General features: G+C 37.5%; 1 protein-coding gene across 2 annotated transcripts; it reads right to left on the bottom strand.

Moving 5' to 3' along the window:
* Positions 1-828: 828 nt before the first annotated feature.
* Positions 829-10953, bottom strand: LOC127452517 (sal-like protein 3). Of its 2 annotated transcripts, none has more exons than XM_051718013.1 (4): positions 10719-10953; positions 2910-6029; positions 2362-2699; positions 829-1996 (listed from the first exon to the last, which is right to left on the bottom strand). In XM_051718013.1, exons 1-4 carry the CDS (start codon positions 10798-10800, stop codon positions 1562-1564), a joined length of 3975 nt encoding a protein of 1324 aa, XP_051573973.1. In that variant the 5' UTR covers positions 10801-10953; the 3' UTR covers positions 829-1561. The 2 variants fall into 2 exon arrangements, with proteins under 2 accessions (XP_051573973.1, XP_051573975.1); XM_051718015.1 differs by having other exon boundaries at positions 2922-6029.
* Positions 10954-22631: the final 11678 nt, after the last annotated feature.

Here is a 22631-nt window from a genome sequence, read left to right as displayed (position 1 = left end):
TATATATATATATATATATATATATATATATATATATTATTTTGAAATAATCAATGCACATAAATATATATGTATATAAAACATATTAGAGAAAATTAACCGGCAATATAGATAGATAGATAGATAGATAGATAGATAGATAGATAGATAAATAGATAGATAGATCACAAATGTTCCATGTTAAAGCTTCATTTTCGATATGTAATTATTTTGTTTTGTAACTATCGAAAATGACATTTTTATTTTTTTTTATAAATTGCAAACATAATAACACTAAATTTTCCTAAGTAATAGTGCCCTAATTTATGTCACATAAGTATGCAAAAATAAAAATAAAAAAGAAGCAAAAGGTGCCCCCAGTTTCACTTTCTGCAGGCAAAATTATTTTGGTGGAATAACAACGGTTATACATAGGACAAGAAACTCTATTTAAAGATACAATCTGTTCTCATTTTATTTGAGTTTGATTGGACAGAATCTCTGGAGAATTTGGTGCAGGGGCCGAAGGCTCTTTTTTCTGCCCCACAGCCAGAACTCACATTTACAAACCCCACAAACAAAAAGGAATAAAGGAAAGAGTTACAGATAGCTCAGTCCCATTGTTAATACAATCTCACAGACAACACCATTCCCCCAAAAAGTGCATTCACAAACATGGCAAATTTGCAAATCAACATATCTTTTGTGATGTTACAAAATATGCATACCAGTTTTGTTTGTCCACAGTATACACAGCAGTTTTTTAAGAACTATTTTTTCATTTTCTTTTTACAAAGGTTAAAATCAGGCTTGTGAGTGAAGCAGCTTTAGATATCGTAGCTGTCCCATTGTGTAGCACATCTGTTACACCATTGCATGCTATATATATATATATATATATATATATATATATATATATATATATATATATAAAACACTCACAATATGTCTGCATTGGTGAGATGAAGAAATGCTGTTTTTTTTTTTCTTAAGATATTTTGAATAAAATGTAAATAAATAAAATAAATGGATTAATATAACCCCAGGGACATTATATACATTTTTACCCGCTTTTTTATATTATAAATACTAAAGACATAGGACACTCATAAGACAATGCCAGGAGTACATGTAAAGATTAAAATAGTTAAGACTTTTTTCCTATCAAATGTCTAGATAATTAATTAAAAAAGCTCACCAAGACATTGTCCAATTTCATGTTTTCCCCTTTCACACAAAGCAACCACACTTATATCCATGCAGAAATTGCACTTTTCTTTTTTGCCTTTTTTACCCATGTCAACTGACACTCATATATGTCAGAGTGTCATACAACTAGAAACATACTGATAGAAACCATAAATTACCATGCAAACCTTGCAAGACAAAAGATTTTCAAATGAGACAAAGTTTTCTTTGTATGAATGAAATAGTATGACTGAGGGGTACTAAAACTAAACAGCATATCAGACTTCATCTCTACATAATATAGTACATACAGTAAGAAATCAAACTGTATTAATAATTGCCTTCCAAATTTCAATAAAGTCATTAGTCTTTTTGTCTGTGTCCTTTTCTAAAGTCATTCATTGATCCCAATCTCTTTGTTCTCCTCCATGAATCTGGAGAAGGGACGTCCAGCTCCCACCTCCAAGTTAGTCTTCTCTAGGCCAGTCACTGGAGGGCTGCTCCCGGTGTGAGATCTCTCCATCCCTCCTGTCGTTGCGCCTACCGCAGGGATTCCACCCCCACCCAGGCTAATAGGGATTGTAGTAATGCCTCCATTCTGAATGACAGAGATCTCGTTGTTTTTCAGTGCCAGTCCATTGGTGATGGCTGCTGCGTACTGATTCCAGAAGCCTGGGTCTACGTTAATTGCTCGCGCTGCAAGATCCTTCTGAAACATCTCACTGAATTTCATTGCATCTCCACCTAAAAGAGCCATGGGGTTCTCCACTGAGAGCCGTCTTCCCCGCCGGGCTGGGGCATTGTTCCACATGTGGGTTCCCATGTGGACCTGAAATAAGAAGGATCATGCCAGTTCAGTTCATATGCATCACAAATACAGACACTGTAATGTTTATTTACATGTAATCCTAATGCACTTATTAGTATGAAGTGTAAATGTAGAAATAAATGTAGAATTTTATGTTAGTAACCAGTGAATAAAACAAGTTAAATCTTCAATTACAATTATTGTTTGAAAATTCACTGTGTGACAAGACAAATACATTTTCAAATGAAAAACCTGGTTTATCCTATTGATTAACTCAATTACATCATCCATACAATTACATTTGATGGCCGTTTAGGTAAAAGTGAGGCATTCTATTTAGAAAAAGCATGAATAATACACATAGGTAAAATTTATTTTGGCCATACCTTCAGATTTCCCTTTGTGGTGAAGGCTCTACCACAGATAGAACAGCCAAAAGGTTTTTCTCCTGTGTGAGTGCGCTCATGGATCTGAAGAGCACTGGCTGACGAAAAATTCTTCCCACAGGAGTGGCAGTTATGTTGTTTGGGGGTCCGCCGAGGTGGGGGCGGTGCCAGCATTGGAGTGAGGTTAGGGCATATTGTTGTCTGAGGGGTAGCAGCAGGTGCCAGGAGGCCCACTGTTAAGTGGGGGCCCTCACTCAAGGACAGTGGCTTACTGTGCCCATTCATCTCAAGTTTGACTATGCTTGCTTCTGAGCTCATAATGTTGGAAGTGTTTAAACCTAGAAAAGCACATACAGAAATTACAAGAAAATTTATATCTTTTAATGGCTCATATATTTTCAAAGTAACAGTAAAAACAATATGTAGAAGTAGAAAAGTAGTTAAATCACTGTTTTTGTCAGGCATTTGTAAATATGTATTTGTACAAAAGGACAAATCTACAGATTAAAATTAGGGAAAAAATGCCTCTTGATGGGATAGATGACTACCTCTGTCTCTACCTTGGAACAGCAGACTGAAGTGATTCTCATCTTTGACAAACGGCCTGGCGAGCTGTGTGGCAGTGAGATCCAATGCACCTGTGTTCTCTGATCCAGGAGAAGGGGTATCTGAATTTTCAGACTTCACTGTAACTACCCTGGGAACCCGAGCCTCATCTTTGCCGCAGTTGTCTGCCTGAATTGGAGACTTTGAGTGGCAGTTCTCAGACTGGCTGCAGGCAGGAGACAAAGCCTGCAAAGAGCCAGATGATTCAGACTGTGCTGGACTTCCAACACTGTGATTCTCTAGGTCTCCTACAGTAGAAGATGAGTCATTCTTAAACATGTCTCCATTTTCCCCATGAGTTCCACTCCCATTTTCTGGAGGCTTTAGACAAAAGGAGGGGGGCATGTTAACTGCATGATCAGTCAGCTTCATTTCATTTTCCAAGGCAACAATGCTAGAGATAAGAGAGGTTGGTGGTGAGTTGCTTGGTGACATCTCTGAGTATGAACATGGTGGTTTGAGTGGGTCTACATCTCCCTCTTTGAGATCAACATCATCTTCCATTGCTTGCTCCATGTCATCAATTAGCTCATCATCCAAGTCATCTAAGCTCTTATCATTAAAGGAGAGATCTCTGTCCATGTCCTGAAAACCCTCAGACAGGGGCGTGTTAGGAATATGCCCCCCCATATGCATGCGGATGTGCTGCTGCAGAACTACGGCATTTGTGAACTTCTTTTGGCATATAGGGCAAGAGTGCTGAACTCGAAGAGGGGGCTTGGACCTGTGGACCCCAAAGTGCGTTTTCAAATTCCCCTTGGTTGTGAAAGCACGGCCACATATTTTGCATTTAAAGGGTCTTTCTCCTGTGTGGATGCGATAATGCATCTTCAGGGCGCTCTGACAGCTAAGCAAACGATGACAGATGACACACTGGTTGGGGTCTGTCATCTTCTTATCAATGTTTTCCACCAGTTGCTGTAGTTTGGAGGTCTCTGATGTTTGCATAGAGTCCAGAAGGCCACCAAAAGGAAACTTGGCCTTAAACTGATCGGAGACCATTTGTAGAGCGGGATGTGAGATAGAAGAGGGAGTATTCACTGAGTCTGTGATCTGTGTTCTGGTGCTAGTTGTGGTTGTGACTGTGGACAAAGGAATCACTTGGGGTATGGAAGTGGTGGATATGCTGACCTCTGTATGCCTGGTGGTGCAACTGGGTGATAGATGAATGGGAACTGGAGGTGTGTCACTCACCACACTAGGTTTTGGTGAACTGGAAATGTATGTCATGCTGGCCTCAGCATTGAGGTGATTAGGAGACAGAGATGTACACTCACTTGATGGCGGTGATGGCCTTTGAGGTGACCTGCTTAAAGGGGTGAGACTAGATGAATCCCCACAGCTTCCAATAATGCTAGGTATAGTTGGAGGGAGTTGCAGTGCTACTGAGGATGGAATTGTAGACAAAACAGGCTTGCTGTCCAGCCATGTGGTAACAGGCTTTTCTGGGGGCAATGACATGCCATATGGAATACCTGAGCTAGTTGGTACATTGTCCAGATACTCAGGCACTGGATAGGGGTTCATTTGGATGTGAGGATACTTTTCTTTGTGTCTCTGAAAATGAACCTTCAAGTTTCCCTTTGTGGAGAAGCGATTTCCACAAATGTTGCATTTAAAAGGCCTTTCGCCAGTGTGGGAACGAAGATGGATTTGCAGGGCACTGTCACTTCCAAACACCTTGGCACAAAATCGGCACTTATGTTTGAAGAAGGGGTCTTCTGAACTGGGTTTGGTGTCAAACACTGAGACATTTGGAGGCTTCCCTTTGCGGTGCTTCATCAGGGCAGAAAGAGGATCAAGAGCGTTCGCTGTTGCCGCAATACTGGCCAGAGGGTTAGGGAAGATGACACTGCTGGATGAGCTGTGAGGTATGATGGGGAGGCTGGATGGGGATGTGAGCAATCTTCCGTGAGTCAGCGTTAGAGGACTAGGTGTGTTTCTTGGAAGTGAAATACCACAACTGATTCCATCCCCAGTTCCGGTGTTTCTACTTGTGCAGCTACTACTACTACTACTACTGCTGCTGCCACTAGATGATGAACATGGTGGAAGTTGGGAAGGAATCATATTATAGCTGCTTGTTTGATATGAAGAATTTGTTGTGGTATTGCTGCTTATCCCAGAACTGGTCAGGTGGCCAACTGTCTGAGAAACATTTGGGCGCATTTCCTCCGAAGCTGAAGATAATGAAGCTGGGACCTGTCCATTTAAAGAGGGCATCATGATGGGAAGCTGACTGACAGGAGGTGTAATAAAGCCATGTAGCTGGAGCTGGCCAGGCACTGTGTGTTTTTTGGAGGATGAGGTTACTTGTGAGCCAGGATTCGAGCTGTGGTCTATGTGATGGTTAAGGACTGGCTGTGTGGGAGCCTGTCTGTTTATTAGCGCCACCTGGCTCCGAATCTGCTCTATCAGTTGGAGCTGGTGGATTTGTTGCTGCTGCAAGGCCATGAGCTGTTCCAAGATCATAGGGATAGCCATAGTGGACACTCCAGCAGCTAGTGCTCCCCGGGCACTCTGAGAGAACTGAGCAACAGCCACACGTGTTCCATGCAGTGTTTCCAGTGTGACATTAGTGCTGGGTATATTGTATCCTGCCCCAGAGGACTGGCTGCAGTCCTCAAGTTGATGTAGGCTTATCTCTGGCTCTGCCTGTACAACTTGATCTTCAGAGTCTACAGGTTTCTCAAGACACATTTCCACTTCCATGGGCTCATCCTCTTTGTCCAGGACAGTACCCTGTTCCAGTATCATCTCTGCTCCTTCATCATCTTCAGCAGGCATATGGCTGCCCTCTCCTGCACATTCTCTGTCTGCAGGCTCACTGGTGCAGCTGGGCACAGGTGATGGTTCAGCTACATACTGTTGGGCTGGGTCTGAAGTCACTTCATTGTCATTGATAATTAGCACCAGTGGATTCTTAGTACAGCTTTTCAGATGTTCACAGAAATCTGACCACTTAAAGAACTCGGCGCAACACTTTTCACAAACATGGGTCTCTTCACTCCCACTGCGGCTCTCATTTCCACTGTCTGAATCATCCACTCCTTCACTTGAGACTGAAAGGGAGAGGAAATTATAATACAAAAATAAATGAATTAATAGACTTTTTGTTCAAATGCTCCATGGCAAAAATTGTATATTATTCTTTTCTGTTTTAAAAATGAATTTCCCCAGCTTACCCACCAGTTTTGGTAATTCCTCTCTCCTTTATATAGCCATCTTATAATTTTCTTTGTGCAATCCATCAAATTATGAGGACCAACCAGTTGTGGATATTGCCTCTTAGAAGGAATTCCATGCAAACCATTGATTTCCAATATTTCATACAGTTCAAAGCCACTTTGTCTGAGTACAAATCAAGTATTTGAGTGTCTCTATCAGTACTGTCAGAATAATAGGCAATCTATGATTTAGCAAATACCACAAAATAAATGCACCCTGACAGACTGCAGCTGATATGACTTAAACTGTAACGAGTGTATTTTATAAATGCATGTCCATTATAGTTTACATGTGATAACAAAGCCTATCACATCTGATCAATCTGTTTAGATCTTGCATTTTAATCTGTACATTTAATTAAATGGCATATGTTTTTTTGTTAATTAGCCCTATTTGCGCTTGGCTGCAATGTTTTGGTTGGGTTTGGGTTTGACTGTAATTTAGTTTCCCTGAAAACTGTGACTGATTCACATATAGTGTTGAACATGCCTGACATTATTAATGATTTTACCTTGGAAAAAAAATATTTTTTAACTTTTTGCCATTCTGCGGTTCATGGCATGCTCAGATTTTATGGATTGACTGATAGGAAGATCGGAACTTATAATGTGGATGCATATTTTCAACATGCAATAACACAAATTAATTATTTGAAAATTCTGTACCAGATTTATGTGCTATTTAAGCTCATGCTGCAGTAACAGATCTTTATCTATTAAATGCATCTTTCATGTGTGTTCCTCTATGTATCTAAAAAGTCTAACCCACCTTTACCTTTCTCAAGCCAGTCTTTTAAAGCAAGAAATAAACATTTAGGTGTTGTGTGATAACCCTACAAACCACAAGGTGAAAAACTGAAAATAGCATCAAAGAATAACAAGATTCATTTTCTTAACCAAATACCTGAGACTGGATGGCTATTGCATAAAACCCTTTTCATTTAACAAATAATAATAAAAAAAGGCAACCATGACAATTCTTTTCTATAATTCTTTTCTACATTGAGCAATCTTAGAAACAGAAATCTGTCTTATTATATCAGATAAAGCATTCGTGCCTTTTACTGTTAGATGTATGGGCAAATAAATATTTCTTTATTTTTAAAGACTGACTCACAAAAATATATCCTTATATGCTTTTTAAATATGAATAAATACCCAGATTCACAAATGCTTTAAATGCAACTTATTCACTTTTATTAAAAAAAAAATGTAAAACTTGTGTGCTATTTTGGTCTAAAGCATTATATTGTACTAGTGCCAACCTACAGCTTTTGCTATATTAATAAAACATTATGCTATGTCAGTCCCCAGTGATGAAGAGACTAATGCCAGAGAGAACAGGCACACCTTAAACATACAGAAAAACACACAAAGAATAAGAGAGAGAGAACTTCCTAAGCTTTCTATATTTAGCACAATAAGCACACTTTATTTTGTCACTTTTAGCATTGTCACTGCTTGCAGATGTGTAGCTCAAACATTAACAATATGTTTTAGTATGTGCTCTGATACCGTATTCAGTTACAGTTAAAGTCTGCAAGACCTTCTTGCATGATCCTGACTGGCTGCTCTTAACTGGAGAACTGGACTAGAGTTAGATTGATCAAGCTGCTTCTTTGGCTAAACATCCTTGGCATATCAACATATGTTATCTAAAGACCTCGACTAAAAAGTAAGCATACATTTAAAAAAACAAAAACAATAGCAAACAGCTGCACTGAGGAACTTGGGAGGTTTCCCATTCACTCTTTTTCAAAAGAATGACATAATCTACACTGAATAAATTAAAATGAATAACAAAATCCCCACACTGTAAAAATGTTTTGTCAGCTAAACCTAAAACCTAAAAGAAACTTTCAAATGTGCTTCAAATGGTTATATTTAAATTAACTGGTTTCATTCAAGTCCAAAACATTATTTAATATGAGTTAATTAACCTGACAATGGTACATTAAGTTTCACCAATGAAAGTGACTTTTAATAAATTGTGTAAATAACTGCAGCAGGACTTTCTTTCTTAGTAATTTTTAAATAAAACAAGTAAACAGGAATGTGTATTAGTATGATAAAGAGAGTTTAATAGGACCCCTTTAGCTGGGTGGTGATGAGAGACTGAGCTCAGCGGAGACAGCAGTAAGATGATCATAATTAATACTTCATTGGACATATGCAAGCCACTTTGCCAAGGTCCATGGAATATCTGTACCAATTGCATTTAAAGCTTGACAGCACCATGGCGGTGCCATACAGCCAAAGGTTCAGAGCATGCGGTATCTTTAAAGCACTTTAAATTGGCCCACCTCAGGGGCAAGTGGAGTAGTGATATGGGGTGACTGGGTGGGGCGGTGGTGGGGGGGTGACATGGCTCTGTCTCATGGCACGCCATGAGTTCCTACACAAAAGAGTCCACTTAGCCATCATTTGACAACAATGTAAATTCACAAAAGCCAGACAAACAAAAGCAAAACAAGCATTTAAATACCGGTGCTGAGCAAAGCAGAGGATATGGCTAAAGAAACATGGTCTACTTGAGACAGCACTCAGCAAAGAAGAGGACGAGCCTGCTCAAATAAATATTCTTACTGAATACACTCAACATTACATGACATGTAAGCAATGAAGTATGACAAAGGTGTACTGGGCACTCAGGTCTCAGTGAGAACATATGGTAACTGGTTACATTCTTACAGCATGAGCGATTATTTCATTAAACTACTGTAATAGAGAAATAATCACTACTTCTACTGCTGTTCAAATGCAGTTGAATTCACATCATGTGCCACAAGATTTGCATGTGTGGTGTTGGTGGAGATTAGGATGCTTAAAACATATTTGTGTTTCACAACAAGATAAAAATCATAAGTCAATATAATATGTTCAGTACTGGTAAGAATTCAAATATGTCAAATTTCAGCATCTTTACTTGTATAAATATTCTCTCTCTCTCTCTCTCTCTCTCTCTCTCTCTCTCTCTGAATATGTGTTTGTCTTTGCAAGTGTGTGCATTTGTGTGTATTTATGTTTAGCTTGGGTTGGGATTTTGTAAGTAGGCTACTCTGACTATTCTAATGCATTTGCAAGTCATGAAAAATAAACTTGTTCTTAAATTCTACTAAACAGTGATTCAAGGAAACCAGCCAATTTCAAAATTGAGAAAAAAATATTTTAAAATATGTATATATTTTAGATCTAATACAAAACATATATATTAGACTTTAATGTCATGAAAAATCATGTGAGTTTTCTTTTTTATTATTATTATTATTTACGTAACTCTCATTTGCTTTTAAAGAATGAAAATGCTCACATTTGTAGTGATAACTTGAACTTTGACTTAAAGAGTAATGAGTGGCAACCTAGATGAAGTGCTAAATTGAGAATGTGCTGAGTGATTGAGCCTGAATATCAGAGGAAAAAACTTCAGACATAAAGCAGGTGTTTCACTCAGCTGAGCATAGGAGCCTGTCTCTGAACACACTGCATGCGATCAGTTAGTGTATTTTCAATTACAAAAAAAAAAAAAATAATAATAATAAAATAATAATAATAATAATAATAAAAAAATTCAGAAAACTGCAACATGTAAAAGCTCGATTTGTTTTCATTCGCAAGAAAGCGGTTGGTGCAATCCTAATTATTAATGCGAAAATGCAGGTAAAGGTTGTTTTAAGTCTCTGTATCCTAATAGATTATAACACACTTAAGGATATTACCAAAGACATTACCTAATGTTCTTTGTTTCTTTTCCTAACGATTTGGATTGTTTAACAAGTCCTGAAGAGTCTTGAATATTAGGCGAAGTCAGAAAAAAAAATCTTTTTTTTTTTTTATTTTACCCGGAAGTAAAACAAAAAAGTATTTTTAAATAATTTTAAATAACATTTATTATTTATACAAAAATAAAAAAAAATAAAAAACCTGGAGGACCTCAGAGTAAGAAAAGGTAGGCTATTTTCAGGAGTTTCTGTAAACTAACACCAATACACTACGATAAATACATTTTTGATGTTAGCTGAATTAATATTCAGAGAGTTTCATTTAAACCCCATAAACTTTCAGTTTGCCGACAATCCTGTTAATACGCCAAGACATTTTATTTATATTAGAAATGATGACGAAAATCACATTTAAGAAAAAAGTATTTTAATAACTTGTCCAGTGTTTACTAATAATATTATAAATGAAAAATAAATTGACATTATAATATTCCTCTTAAATTAAGCATTTAAAACATATTAATCTGTAGTCATATCATATTGCTCTTAGTTTATTCGTTGTACTCTTTTAAATAAAATATAATGGCAAAAATGATTAGCAGGGTGCTAATATGAATTTACACGTTTTTATCTTCAATTCTTGCTTATACCCGAAAAAAATGCAAAGCAGTTTTAGCAAAGCAAAGGTTGTAATTTTGCTATGTGTTAACTGCTTTACACTAAATTGAATAATTGTATAACCCTTGTTTAGGCTTATTATTGCACTGCATTGAGTGATTGAACAGCAGCAGCCTTTAACACTCACCGTGTTCGGGCAGCAGCTCCAGCAGTGAAGGGTCCTCGTCTGATATGAGCTGCTGTGGTTTCGCTTGCTTCCGACGGGACATTCTTCTGCTGATAGATCTTCCTCCTTCACATACATCAGCAGAGACCCACTGAAAAAAATATTCTCAAAAACTCGAGCTGCACAATAACGGAAATGATCTGATGTTGTGAGGATATATCATTATGATAGTAAATGATGCATTGGATTGGCCGAGCTCCAGTGGACACACTGAAATGGAAATGAGGGACGGACTCCGCAATTAACTGCTTCACCCTCAACTATCACCATCCACCCAAAATCACCTCCAACGCCCAAAGGAGGAGGAGGAAAGTCAGCTGCTTTCCTTTCTTTGAAGGGCTTCCCTCACAAGTTCATTTCAGCATGCTTTTAAAACTTGAACTTGAATTGCATATTTCCTACAGCGACCGAGAGAAAAAGTCTACGATACGGACTCTGTGCAGGTCACTCAACTTTTTTTTTTTTTTTTTTTTTTTTTTTTTTGTGCTGGAGTTTGGTCAGTTTTCCGCTCTTCCCTTAGCCGATCTGATGGACGTTTGACATAAGCCTCGCCTTTTCTCTTTTTCTCTCAATAAAAAAGTTGTCCTCCGAAGTTAGAAATTCTCCCAATATCAGCAAACTGGAGCGCAAAAGTTCAGGAATTCGTGTCCGATGGAGGGTGATTTTTTTTTATTTATTTTTTTTTTTCGTAAAAACAAAACAAAAAAGATGCTAAACACAACAAACTGTATTTAAAAGTTAGTAAAAGTGTTTACATCATTAAAAGTCTATTAGATGAACGCATTTTGACTTATAAATAGTAAGTTTTTCAGTCTGTGGTGGGTCGGTCTTCCTCTTCTCCGCTAAATTCGTCTCTCTCCTGGCAAACAAAAAAAAAAAAAAAAAAAAAAAAAAGGCAGCTCGAACCCTCTGAAAGCTTCCGCGTCCGGCGATACAAACCGATGACTTTGCTGTCGTCACATCTGCTCTGTTCGGGTTCGGATTGAAGTTTGTCGGTTGTCTGTGATGGAGCTGGTGGAGAGGTGTGTGTGAGGCTGTGTGAGACTGTGTGTCGTGTGTGAGGGATTTGCTGAAGGTTTCAGTTGAGCCCATTGCGGGGAGCGACCGCTAGGATGTACCAGGACACACCGATTCACCTCAGCCCGTCATCTGATGCTCATTACTATATGAAACTGACCTGAGGAAATTACTCAAATGCTTATTAATTGAATTATGAATATAAGAACGTGAGCATGGTAAGTTTTCGGGTGTTCATACAGAAACAACATTCAGTCTTATGGTGGTAAATCAAGTAGCCTGTCTATAAAAATAATAATAATAAAAACAAATCTTAGTTTCGTCTTTTTAACATAGGCCTATTATATTTACATTTATTCATTTAGCAGATGCTTTTATCCAAAGCGACTTACAAATGAAGCACAAGTAGAGAGGAAGATCGTAGCATCATATTAGATCATAAATAAAACACGCAAAATTACGGCCTATATAGGCTACTGTATAGCCTTGAACAAAAAATATTAATTGGGATTCACATTCATGATTAGCCTACATTTAGCTTATATTTTATTTATTTATTTATTTTTTACTGCAATGTTTCTGAGTCTGTGTGACGTCTCAAAGTATTCAAAGAGTGACAGATTCATTGACAGCAAGGTTATCCCATGTAAGCATACTTCTTTTTTTCAATCCCACCCCATCACTCCCTTTAAAAGTTATGTCCAAAAGCCTTATTATCTGCTATTAATAGATGCGGAAGACAAAATCAGCCATTGATAATTGCAGGAGTAGCGCTGCTCCCGTATCGATCGGTGTGTCCTGCTATAGAGAGATAAGAAGACTCACTCTTTACTGCAATATCATTTCTTTTGACCTATCTGCTCGCTACAGACTTATGATGAATAGCCGGAGCAGCTAAAGTCCTTTATCACGAGAGTAACCCCTTGATATAATATTGATTCTTTATAACTAACTCGACACACAGAAATCAAAATGTCCACTTGGCCATCATCATCATCATCAATATCATCACTAAGGGCTGGAATGAGGAGCCGCTGGTCCTCTAGAGAGATTTTACCCTCATCTCCTTTTGCCATCTGTATTTGGGCAACGATGAAAGAACGAAACAGAAAAAGCGAAAGACTTCAATAAGTCAAGATTAAATAACACTCTCCAAGAAACTTAAGGATAATGGCATAAAGAAAATGGAAATACAAAACATGAATTGTATTAAAAGTATTAAAAGCTGTATAATGTTTCACATATATTAATATTTGATAAAGAGACGATAAACACCCTGTGTTGATTGTAGAAAGGATTTGACTAATGTGTTCTCAGTAATTAGTGTAGATCTGAGAGAGGAGCGAGGGCTGCAGCGGGGAGGGTCTCATCTGATCTCTGCTCAGCGGTTCGCATGCATGCAAAGAATGTGCGCTAACGAATCAGCCTTAAGGTTGCGCGAGCTGATCGTAAAACACTGCTACTGGTGCTGGTAATTGTGTCTGTTGATTCCGCAGCGCTGGACGAGACGAGCAAAAGAGTCAAACCTAAGGCAGAAGTGAACCGGGAGGATGCTGTACAGGTAAAATGTGTAGTAGACACTGAGTTCTCATTCTGAATAAGACTTAAAACTGACGTTTGTTCTGCCGCTGAATAAATCTGTATAAAGCCTTAGGCTAATAATAAGTTTAGGCCTTTAATTATTAGAATGATTCTATTTTGCTTTATTTTTCATTAAAGCTTGATTTTTGCTCTACAGTCTTTATGCATTTTCATCCTAGAGATGTCTCTTGTAGTATTAGTTGTATTGTGTGGATCAAATGTGCATTGTACAGTGTCTCTGTCCCACTTAGATCTTCTGCACCTCATGTCATTAAAACCATAAGTGACTCACTGATTCCCTTTTCAGTTCTTGTTTTCTCAATAGAGCCACATTATTTATGAGAATGTTTTTTTAATTATTATTATTATTATTTTTTTTTTTTTTTAGATAAGAGCCACACAATCTGATGGTTTAAGATGAGTATATATATATATATATATATATATATATATATATATATATATATATATATATATATATATATATAAATGCTAAGTATCATATAAAACAGAGGCATGTTTGTATGTTTTTTTGTGTCTGTGAAATGTATAATACATTTCTCTCTCTCTCTCTCTCTCTCTCTCTCTCTCTCTCTCTCACACACACACACACACACACACACACACACAAACTCGTTTTTATATAATTGTGTGGACTCTCCATAGACTTCCATGCATTTTATGGATTTTATACAGATCTAATGATAATTTCTATCTCCTACCCCTACCCCTAAACCTAATCCTCACAGAAAGCTTTCTGCATTTTTACATTTTCAAAAAAAAAAAAAAAAAAAAAAAAAACATTGTTTAGTATGTTTAATAAGCCATTTCCTTCGTGGGGACCGCTGGCTGGGCCACACACGGTAGATGATCTCAGGTTTTACTATCCTTGTGGGGACACACTCACACACACACACAACTCTAAAAAAAAAAACACACACACACAGAGGAGTGAGTGTGAATGTGTGTTTAAGTAATCTGCACCTCCAGTACAATGTTCAATTAAACCCCAGATGCTAATTAAATTATGCTCACACATTCAATTGGTCAATTAAATTAATTTAAATTAGGTTTGATTTGTTCAGTCAGATCACATTTGACTTATCATAGTCATTCTCTTTGTATTTGAATAAATTAATATGAGGGCATGACTGATCTAATGACAACAGTTAATTATAGGCCAGACTGTGGTAATGAAAATACTCACATTTGAATTGTGAAGAAAATATTTCTTCAAACAGTGATAAACAGTGAGATGATCTCATTTCACATGACAAGATATGAAATAGTTTTGCTGAGTTTGACTAATTCCTCACACTTTTTCTCTCATTGTGTGTGTCCACATTCCTCATAAACCTTTCCACTGTAAAAAAGCAGAAATGTTTCTATGAAGGTTAGGCTTAGGAGTAGGGTAAGGGAATAGAAAACATTATTAGCTCAGTATAAAAACAATTACGGCAATGGAAAGTCCTCACAAACCATATATGCTAGTGTGTGTGTGTGCGTGTTTGAAGGGTGAGAGCGTGATCAGGACGTGAGCGTGAAATGACAGTGCACTTTCATTCAGTGTCAGCAAGAGGAATTTGTGCTGAATTGTGAACTGTGTCCTTATGTCTCATCTCAAAGCTGTGTGAGATCTGCCGGTATTCACTCTAATCCACCATAAGCAGGCCTGTGATCAGTCTGTGACTCTTCAATGGATTACAACAGAGCAGAAACAATTCACTCTTGTGAATGCTCTAGTACATATTACAGTATTTGGACACTTTTCTTGATGTCATATGTTGTTCACATTTTCAGTGTAAAGATGCTTGGATTCATACAACCATAGCTGCTCTGAATGCATGAATGTTTTGTATGCTTCTGTGTAGCGATGTACAGCGATTTACATCTACATTTAACCTTCTAACCGTCCTCTTCACTGTATATGCTTCTGTCGTCATTTTAAATGTTCACAATTTTACAGTAACCAGCTACCACTAAAGGACTTTACTGCCAAAATGTCTGTCCCCAGAATTTAACAAAAGCTTCCCTTGGGGTCATCCTTACATGTAAACATGATTAATAAATATAGTAAATAATGTTTTAAGTAAATTAAATAGTTCTCCTTTTTTATAGGTTCTCTTTTATGAGTAGGGTTAGGGTTAGGGTTTGGGTCTACAGTAATTATATGTAGCTTTATATTAAACAATAGATGTCTGAGTTTGACCTCATTTAGGTATGAAGGTAAATGTGTGTGTAGCATTAGCTAAAGTTTAGGGAAAAAATGACTAAATCTGACTAAAACTAAATGTTTTCTTTAATGGTTAGGGTTCCTCTATAGTATTTTTAAGCGTTATATAAAAATAAAAGAAGTCTATGGTATGACCGCATTTAGAAAGCTTAGAAAGAGTGTGTGTGTGTGTGCACGCATTGGTAATGTCATTTCTTGGAGCAATGAGAAAAAGATCTAACGCTCATCAGGATTCCTCTTTAGTTTGACCTTCACCACCCGCAAGTAACCCATTATAGAGTATGTCTAAATGTGATTGTGTGTGTTTGAAATATACCCCCACACCCCTTACACTTCTATTGTTTTAACCTTAATCCAAAATCTATCTATCTATCTATCTATCTATCTATCTATCTATATATATATATATATATATATATATATATATATATATATATATATACTTTATTTACAATTATTCTTACCTCTGAGGCCATCCCTAAAAAGAGGTTTAGAAGATTTAGGAGACACTTGTCTGGAAGACAAATTTGAAATGTATTTTAATTCATGCCAGAACTGCACAACTGTGAACAGAAAACAAAAACAAAAGAATTAAAAGAAAGAAATGGAAGCAAGAATTTACATGACAATGCACCTTTAATCATGAGCGGAAGAGTTTCATGATGCTTTTGGGTGATCATTTTGTATGAAATGAAGGGAAAAATTACATAAACAGTCGTATAAATGATCATGATGGATTTGTAAATATAATTCATTAATGCATCTTATCAATCTATGCTAATATTAACGTGGAATATGCTTTGTGTGTGTGTGTGTGTGTGAATGTTGAGAACAGCTCTCGCTGTGAAGTCAGTTTTAAAGGGTAGCTTTTAATTACCAGAATGTTTCAGTAGAAAATCGGCTTGGCTCTCCTTTTAAATTCTCTGTCTGATTACAAATCAGCTTATTGATTTGACGAGTGTGAGATGTTTGTTAAAACTCTCCCAGCGTCTGTTCGTTGTGATTGAGCAGTGACCCCAGTGGCTATTATTCTCCATGACACGCATGTCAGCGTCTCACAGACGCGTTACATGTTCACAGGAGTGATTTCATTCATGCATTGGGAAACACGTGTCAAATGTGTCGCATCAAACAGACATCCAATCCATGAAAATAAAACCCCATTACATTTTATAATCACATAACATAATTCTTATCTTGATTCAACAATAAATAATAGGGTGAGAGAATTTGCTGTGCCCTCTACACATTAACATATTTAAACCGATGTCAGCAGAAAACAGCTAAAATATACAGTAATAATACATAGTAAGTTTTCATCAGCTGTCAATATGTATTGTTTCTAAAAAGGGAATCAGACATTATTATAAGATCAAATATCACTGTTACAAAAACCAAATTCTTCCGCATTTAAGATACTGAAGTAGTACTACTGGTGCTTATGAATTTGAATCAGTTGTCCTCAATAGACAGTCATCTGGACACAATACAAATTTTGGGGGTGTTTCAGTATGATCTATGATCCAGAATTCTGAATTTCTGAAAGAAGAAGGAGGTTTCAGCCTTTTAATCTTTTGTAATGTACCACTTTTTTTTTTTTTTTTCACACATTGGAGAGGATGGGAAGAAATTGTCCCTTAGCTAAATCTGGCAAAACCTCATCAACTGAAAGTAGAGACAAACATTGTAATTATAATAGTAATAATAATTAAATATTTCATAAAGTATGAATCAATATTTAACAGCTGTGCATAAATTCAGTAATTCAAAAGCTCTGTACTGGTTATGAAATACTGAGAAGAAGAAGAAGAAAATTTAGAATATTTAGAGTTCATGAACTCATGCATTATTTCAGATAGCGGTTTTAGATACAGTTGGACGGCTCTCTGTAACTCTTTGTTGGTTTACTCAGACGGTTGCATGCTGTATGTTGAGTACAGTGAGTGCGAGGAGGTCAGGCCATCTGATGTAAGACCTCTGATCTGTTAGCACATATTTGATTTCGGCGCTGTATACAGAAGCTGATCAATAATTCTATTTAACTGGGGGCCTGGGAAGCAACGCTGAGTAAAGACACAGAGTAAAGACGCTGACTACCACCCCTGGAGTTGCGAATTCAAATCCAGGGCATGCTGAGTGAATCCAGCAAGGTCTCCTAAGCAACCAATTTGGCCCAGTTGCTAGGGAGGGTAGAGTCACATGGGGTAACCTCCTCGTGGTCGCTATAATGTGGTTCTCGCTCTCGGTGGGGCGCGTGGTGAGTTGTGCGTGGATGCCGCGGAGAATGGCATGGGCCTCCACACGCGCTTTGTCTCCGCGGTAACACGCTCAACAAGCCGCGTGATAAGATGCGTGGATTGACGGTCTCAGACACAGAGTCAACTGAGATTCGTCCTCCACCACCCAGATTGAGGCAAGTCACTATGCCACCACGAGGACTTAGAGCATTTGGGAATTGGGCATTCCAAATTGGGGAGAAAATAAAAAAATAAAATCATTTGATTTAATTTGAGAATAAATACAGTAATAACTTCAACTTCTGTTCTGTGAGATCATTTAATTTGCCATTTTTCATGGTTCTTTATATTTCATTTGTTTATATAATTGTAATTTGATTTATTTGTTTGCTCTTATTTATTCCTGATTTAGTTTTCCCTATTATTTAATATTAACATTAGGTTTAATTTGCAGTGAAAAATCTTTTCATTGTCTTTCTAACTATTGACTGCAGTAGGTCTGCATAGTCTCTGGCAGGGTAAATGCGGTGTTATTTGTCATGCCAATAAAGCCCAGTGAACCTGATGAGAGGGAGACAGAGAGGGTGAGAGAAAGACAGAAAATGTGCTGGTGCTGGATGACAGACAGTTGGGAAGATAGGGTTGTTAGTTTATGTAGGCAGCAGGCTGAGTCGACTGGAAAATTTTGATCACTTTAATTTAGTAAATCCAGCGTGGCCTCTCTCTCTGTCCGGCGCTTTTATCAAAGACTTTGCGCCCATATTGATTTTTTATTTTCTGCTCTGGATTGAAGACAGAGAGCCCGTAAATGAGGAACTTTCCTCAGATTGCTGCTATTCTCCACTTTATTGCATCCTGTCATTTGTAGTTTCAGCTGATGTCCAGTAAAGCAGAGAAGCTCTGACCAATAAACCAGCTGGCTAACAATAGACAAGGGAAAGAGTGAGACAGAGAGAAAGAGATGCGACCTGTTTCACACAGGCTTGTCCCTATATCCGGTTGAGCATTTGTTGAGGAAAGTTACTTCTTTTTGATCGTTTATTAATGGCAGCGACCACAGGGTGGATTTAAGGTTGATTTTAATGTACGTTTCCAATGATTTCCCAGGGATGATGAAAAAAAGAAAAATGGTTTTACATTATTTGTCTGGATGAAAGCATTGTGGTATCAAGGGGGAGAGTGCATACCTGTAAAGCAGCAGTTCACAAAGTCTGACTACATTTGTTTTTAATTAAATGCAGCACCTTAATATATAACATTACAAAATGACAGGGCCATCATACGCCACACAAAAAATACATTTATTTAAGGTAAGCTTGTAATGCTGTTATATTCTCACTATTTCATATAATCTACATGTATGTTTTAAGACCAACATTTAAGGTGCACTGAGTATTTTTTATCCTCACTAAAACAGTTTTATTCCAAAATAAATAAATAGTAATTTTGAAACATATGTTAAAAAAAAAAAAAAATCATGAGCACTCACATGACATGGTTATATAGGGTTATATCAGTAACCTTATAAAAGCTGTTTTATTCTATGTTGAGAGGTTTCCTGTGTTAATCACACAACCAGCCAAATACTACTCGCTTAATCTCAGTAGCTGCCCTGTTACTGCACACTTTCACTCATGGATTAAATTAATCCATGGCTGACGGTGTATAGTGAGTTTCTACAATGGAATTGGAAACTGAAAACTTTCGCATTTGAATGAGGCTTCATCCATGCCCCTAGGTGTCAGTGTAAGTCTAAGACAACTGGCATAGTGACTACCACAACAAAAACTTAAATCGATGAAACAAAAGTTCTTTTTACCCCAGAGTTTGATTACTAGAAAACCACACTTAAATGTCTTTAACACTGAGTTATAGCCTCCCGATTTAAGTAGAATGGTTGGGTAATAGTCCACCAGTGACAAATGTATGTATATGGTAAAATAAATATGACTGCAATATAAATAAATATACAGTATATGTAAAAAGAAAAACATTAAAGATTAGCATGTAACACTTATAACATCAAACCAGTAATTGCTTTAAATTTCAAATACAAAGGGGAAATGGATATGGTTCAAACACATCATCAATTAAACACCGTTAAAAGTAAAAAAAATTGAAAAAAACAAAAATGTTCTTTTTGGACGTAAGGTCTACTTCAATTCCTCTGAAAATGACTTGAAAAAGTGTGCCGCTCCTTAGTTTTCCTAATGGACTATGACATTTTAACTGTTAACCTTCTAGCTGTTTTCCACATCAGATACTTGTTTATATTAAAAAAGATGATACACACAGTGAAGTGTTATGTCAAGCCAAATAAACAGTTTAAAATGTTGAGGTTTATTGTCCAGTTAAACCAGTATTCAAAACTGACAACCATCCATTGACAGAATGCAGATGGAAGTGGGATGTGAAGACACAGCAATACAAAAAAAAAAATAAAAAAATAAACGTCTATGGTAAAATTCTCTTGTAATTTTTATTTTAGTATTTTCAATCTCTGTTTTTATTTATTAAAAAAAAAAAAAAAAGTAAATTGGTTCTATAGGGCAGTGTTTCTCAACCTGTGGGTCGCGACCCAAAAGTGGGTCGCAGGACCGTTTTGAGTGGGTCAAGGAGTGTGTATTCAAAGAAACAACAACAACAAAAAAACTTAATTCTAAATGTTTTTCTGATGTGGGACTTTTATTTTGAAAGACGTGCATGAAACCCCTGATTGAAAGGTGATAAGGTCAAATGATTATTTTAATCGAGCAATAAATATGGTGAAGCGCAAGTGTGACCCCGAATATGTAAAATATGGATTTACGTTCATTGATGACAAAAAGGGCCTGAAACCTCAGTGGGTGGTATGTAGTCTAGTGCTCTCACAAGTAGCATGAAACCAACCAAATTGAAATGTCATTTCGAAACAAAACACCCGGCTTGCAAAGACAAACCTGTGGAGTATTTCAAAGACGACTCCAGGAGCTGAGGGCATCACAAAAGTGCCTAACATCAGAATGTTTAAAACAAGTGCAGGCACTCAGCACATCTTACTACGTAGCTCACCGTATTGCAAAGGCCAAGAAACCCCACACAATAGCAGAAGAGCTTCTCTTACCTGCAGCCATGGACATGGTCAGAGAGGTGCTAGATTAATCTGCAGCAGATAAGCTGAAGACCATACAACTGTTAAATTATACCATAGGTAGGCGCAATGAAGAAATGCCTCATGACATGAAACAACAGACTATAGCTCGTGTACAGGCAAGCGCTTATTATGCTTTGCAGATGGATGAATCCACATCATTGCTAATCATGCAGCTTTACTTGTTTATGTGAGACATGTGTGGGAAGGGGACTTGCAGGAGCAATTTCTCTGCAGTAGAGATCTCTGCACCACTACAACGGCAGAGGACATTTTCAACACTGTGGATTTGTACATGGGTTCAGTGGGCCTGAGCTGGGAAAAGTGTGTGGGAATCACAACTGACGGCACAGCCTCTATGACCGGAAAACACTCAGGGGTGGTGAAGAGAATTCTTGAGAGGGCACCAAACGCGACCTGGAATCACTGCTTTTTGCATCGAGAGGAATTAGCAGCAAAGAATATGGTGCCAGCGCTTGATGAGACATTAAAAGTAGTCATCAAAGTGGTGAACCACATTAAACGAAGTGCCAAGAACTCCCGGTGTTTTAAAAATCTGTGCAAAGACCTGGGCTCTGAGCACGTACAGCTATTGTACCACTCCGAAGTTCGTTGGCTCTCAAGGGGAACTTAAAATAGAAATCGCTGCCTTCCTTTTGGAGAATAACTCTCCTTATACTGAGCTATTTAACGACAAAATCTGGCTTGCACGTGTTGCTTATCTTGCTGATGTGTTTGAGCACCTCAACACATTAAACGTGTCTATGAAAGGGAGGGGGCACAATATTTTTGAACAGTCTGACAAAGTCGCTGCGTTCAAAAAGAAGATCGTATTGTGGGCAAATCAAGTTTGCAAAGACAGGCTTGAAATGTTTCCCAACACTTGTAATGAAGCACAACAGCTGGATACCGCAGGAAAAAAATGCACTGAAGAGAACTGTCACGGAACATTTCAATAAACTGCGAGTTCGGTTTAATGACTACTTCCCGCAGAAACATGGAGATGATCACTGGATACGCGATCCCTTTGGAATAGACATGGAAAGCGTCACGTTGCCAAGCAACGAAGAGAATCAGCTGGTGGAGCTGTCATGTGATCAGACACCGAAAAAGAAATTCAGTGAGGTAAGCCTCCCCCAGTTCTGGTGCAGTGATGTGATTTCTGAGTATCCCTCCCTCTCCACTCATGTAATCAAAATCATCCTACCATTCAGCACTACATATCTGTGCAAAAGTGGCTTCTCTGCTTTGGTCCAGCTGAAGTCAAAGCAGAGGAACAGGCTGGACATTGAGCACAATCTTATGGTAGCTCTGTCTACCATCACCTCAGACTATCAGGAGTAAAGCACATCCTCAATTATCTCATTAGGCTCCCAATGACTGTTAAGTAAAACAGCTCATGTTTATTATGAGATATAGTTATAGATATGATTCTTTTCATCAGTCTACTGTTAAGTATTTGCATGCAGATATGATGTTCATTCGATTCATCAGGATCAGTGTAAATATGTTTTATTAACAGTTCATGTTAGTATTGTGTATTTACCATGGTAACTGTAGTTTCCGTAAACCTAACCCAAAATACCACTTTATTTTCACTTTGTGTTATTTTCTATATTTTTGATGACTGTGGTGGCTCATACCAACTTACTAACTTTATTGTAGTAACAAAAACT

The sequence above is a fragment of the Myxocyprinus asiaticus genome, chromosome 15, assembly GCF_019703515.2.
Source record: "Myxocyprinus asiaticus isolate MX2 ecotype Aquarium Trade chromosome 15, UBuf_Myxa_2, whole genome shotgun sequence".
NCBI lineage: Eukaryota > Metazoa > Chordata > Actinopteri > Cypriniformes > Catostomidae > Myxocyprinus > Myxocyprinus asiaticus.
Note: the sequence above shows the minus strand (reverse complement) of the source record. Positions and strands in the feature narration are given on the sequence as shown.

Coding starts and splice junctions, on each gene's coding strand:
- LOC127452517 (XM_051718013.1), bottom strand. CDS start 10,800: ATGTCCCGTCGGAAGCAAGCGAAACCACAGCAGCTCATATCAGACGAG. Junction 6,030..10,718: donor GGAGCTGCTGCCCGAACACG/GTGAGTGTTAAA, acceptor TCTCCCTTTCAG/TCTCAAGTGAAGGAGTGGAT. Junction 2,700..2,909: donor GTTCCAAGGTAGAGACAGAG/GTAGTCATCTAT, acceptor GTGCTTTTCTAG/GTTTAAACACTTCCAACATT.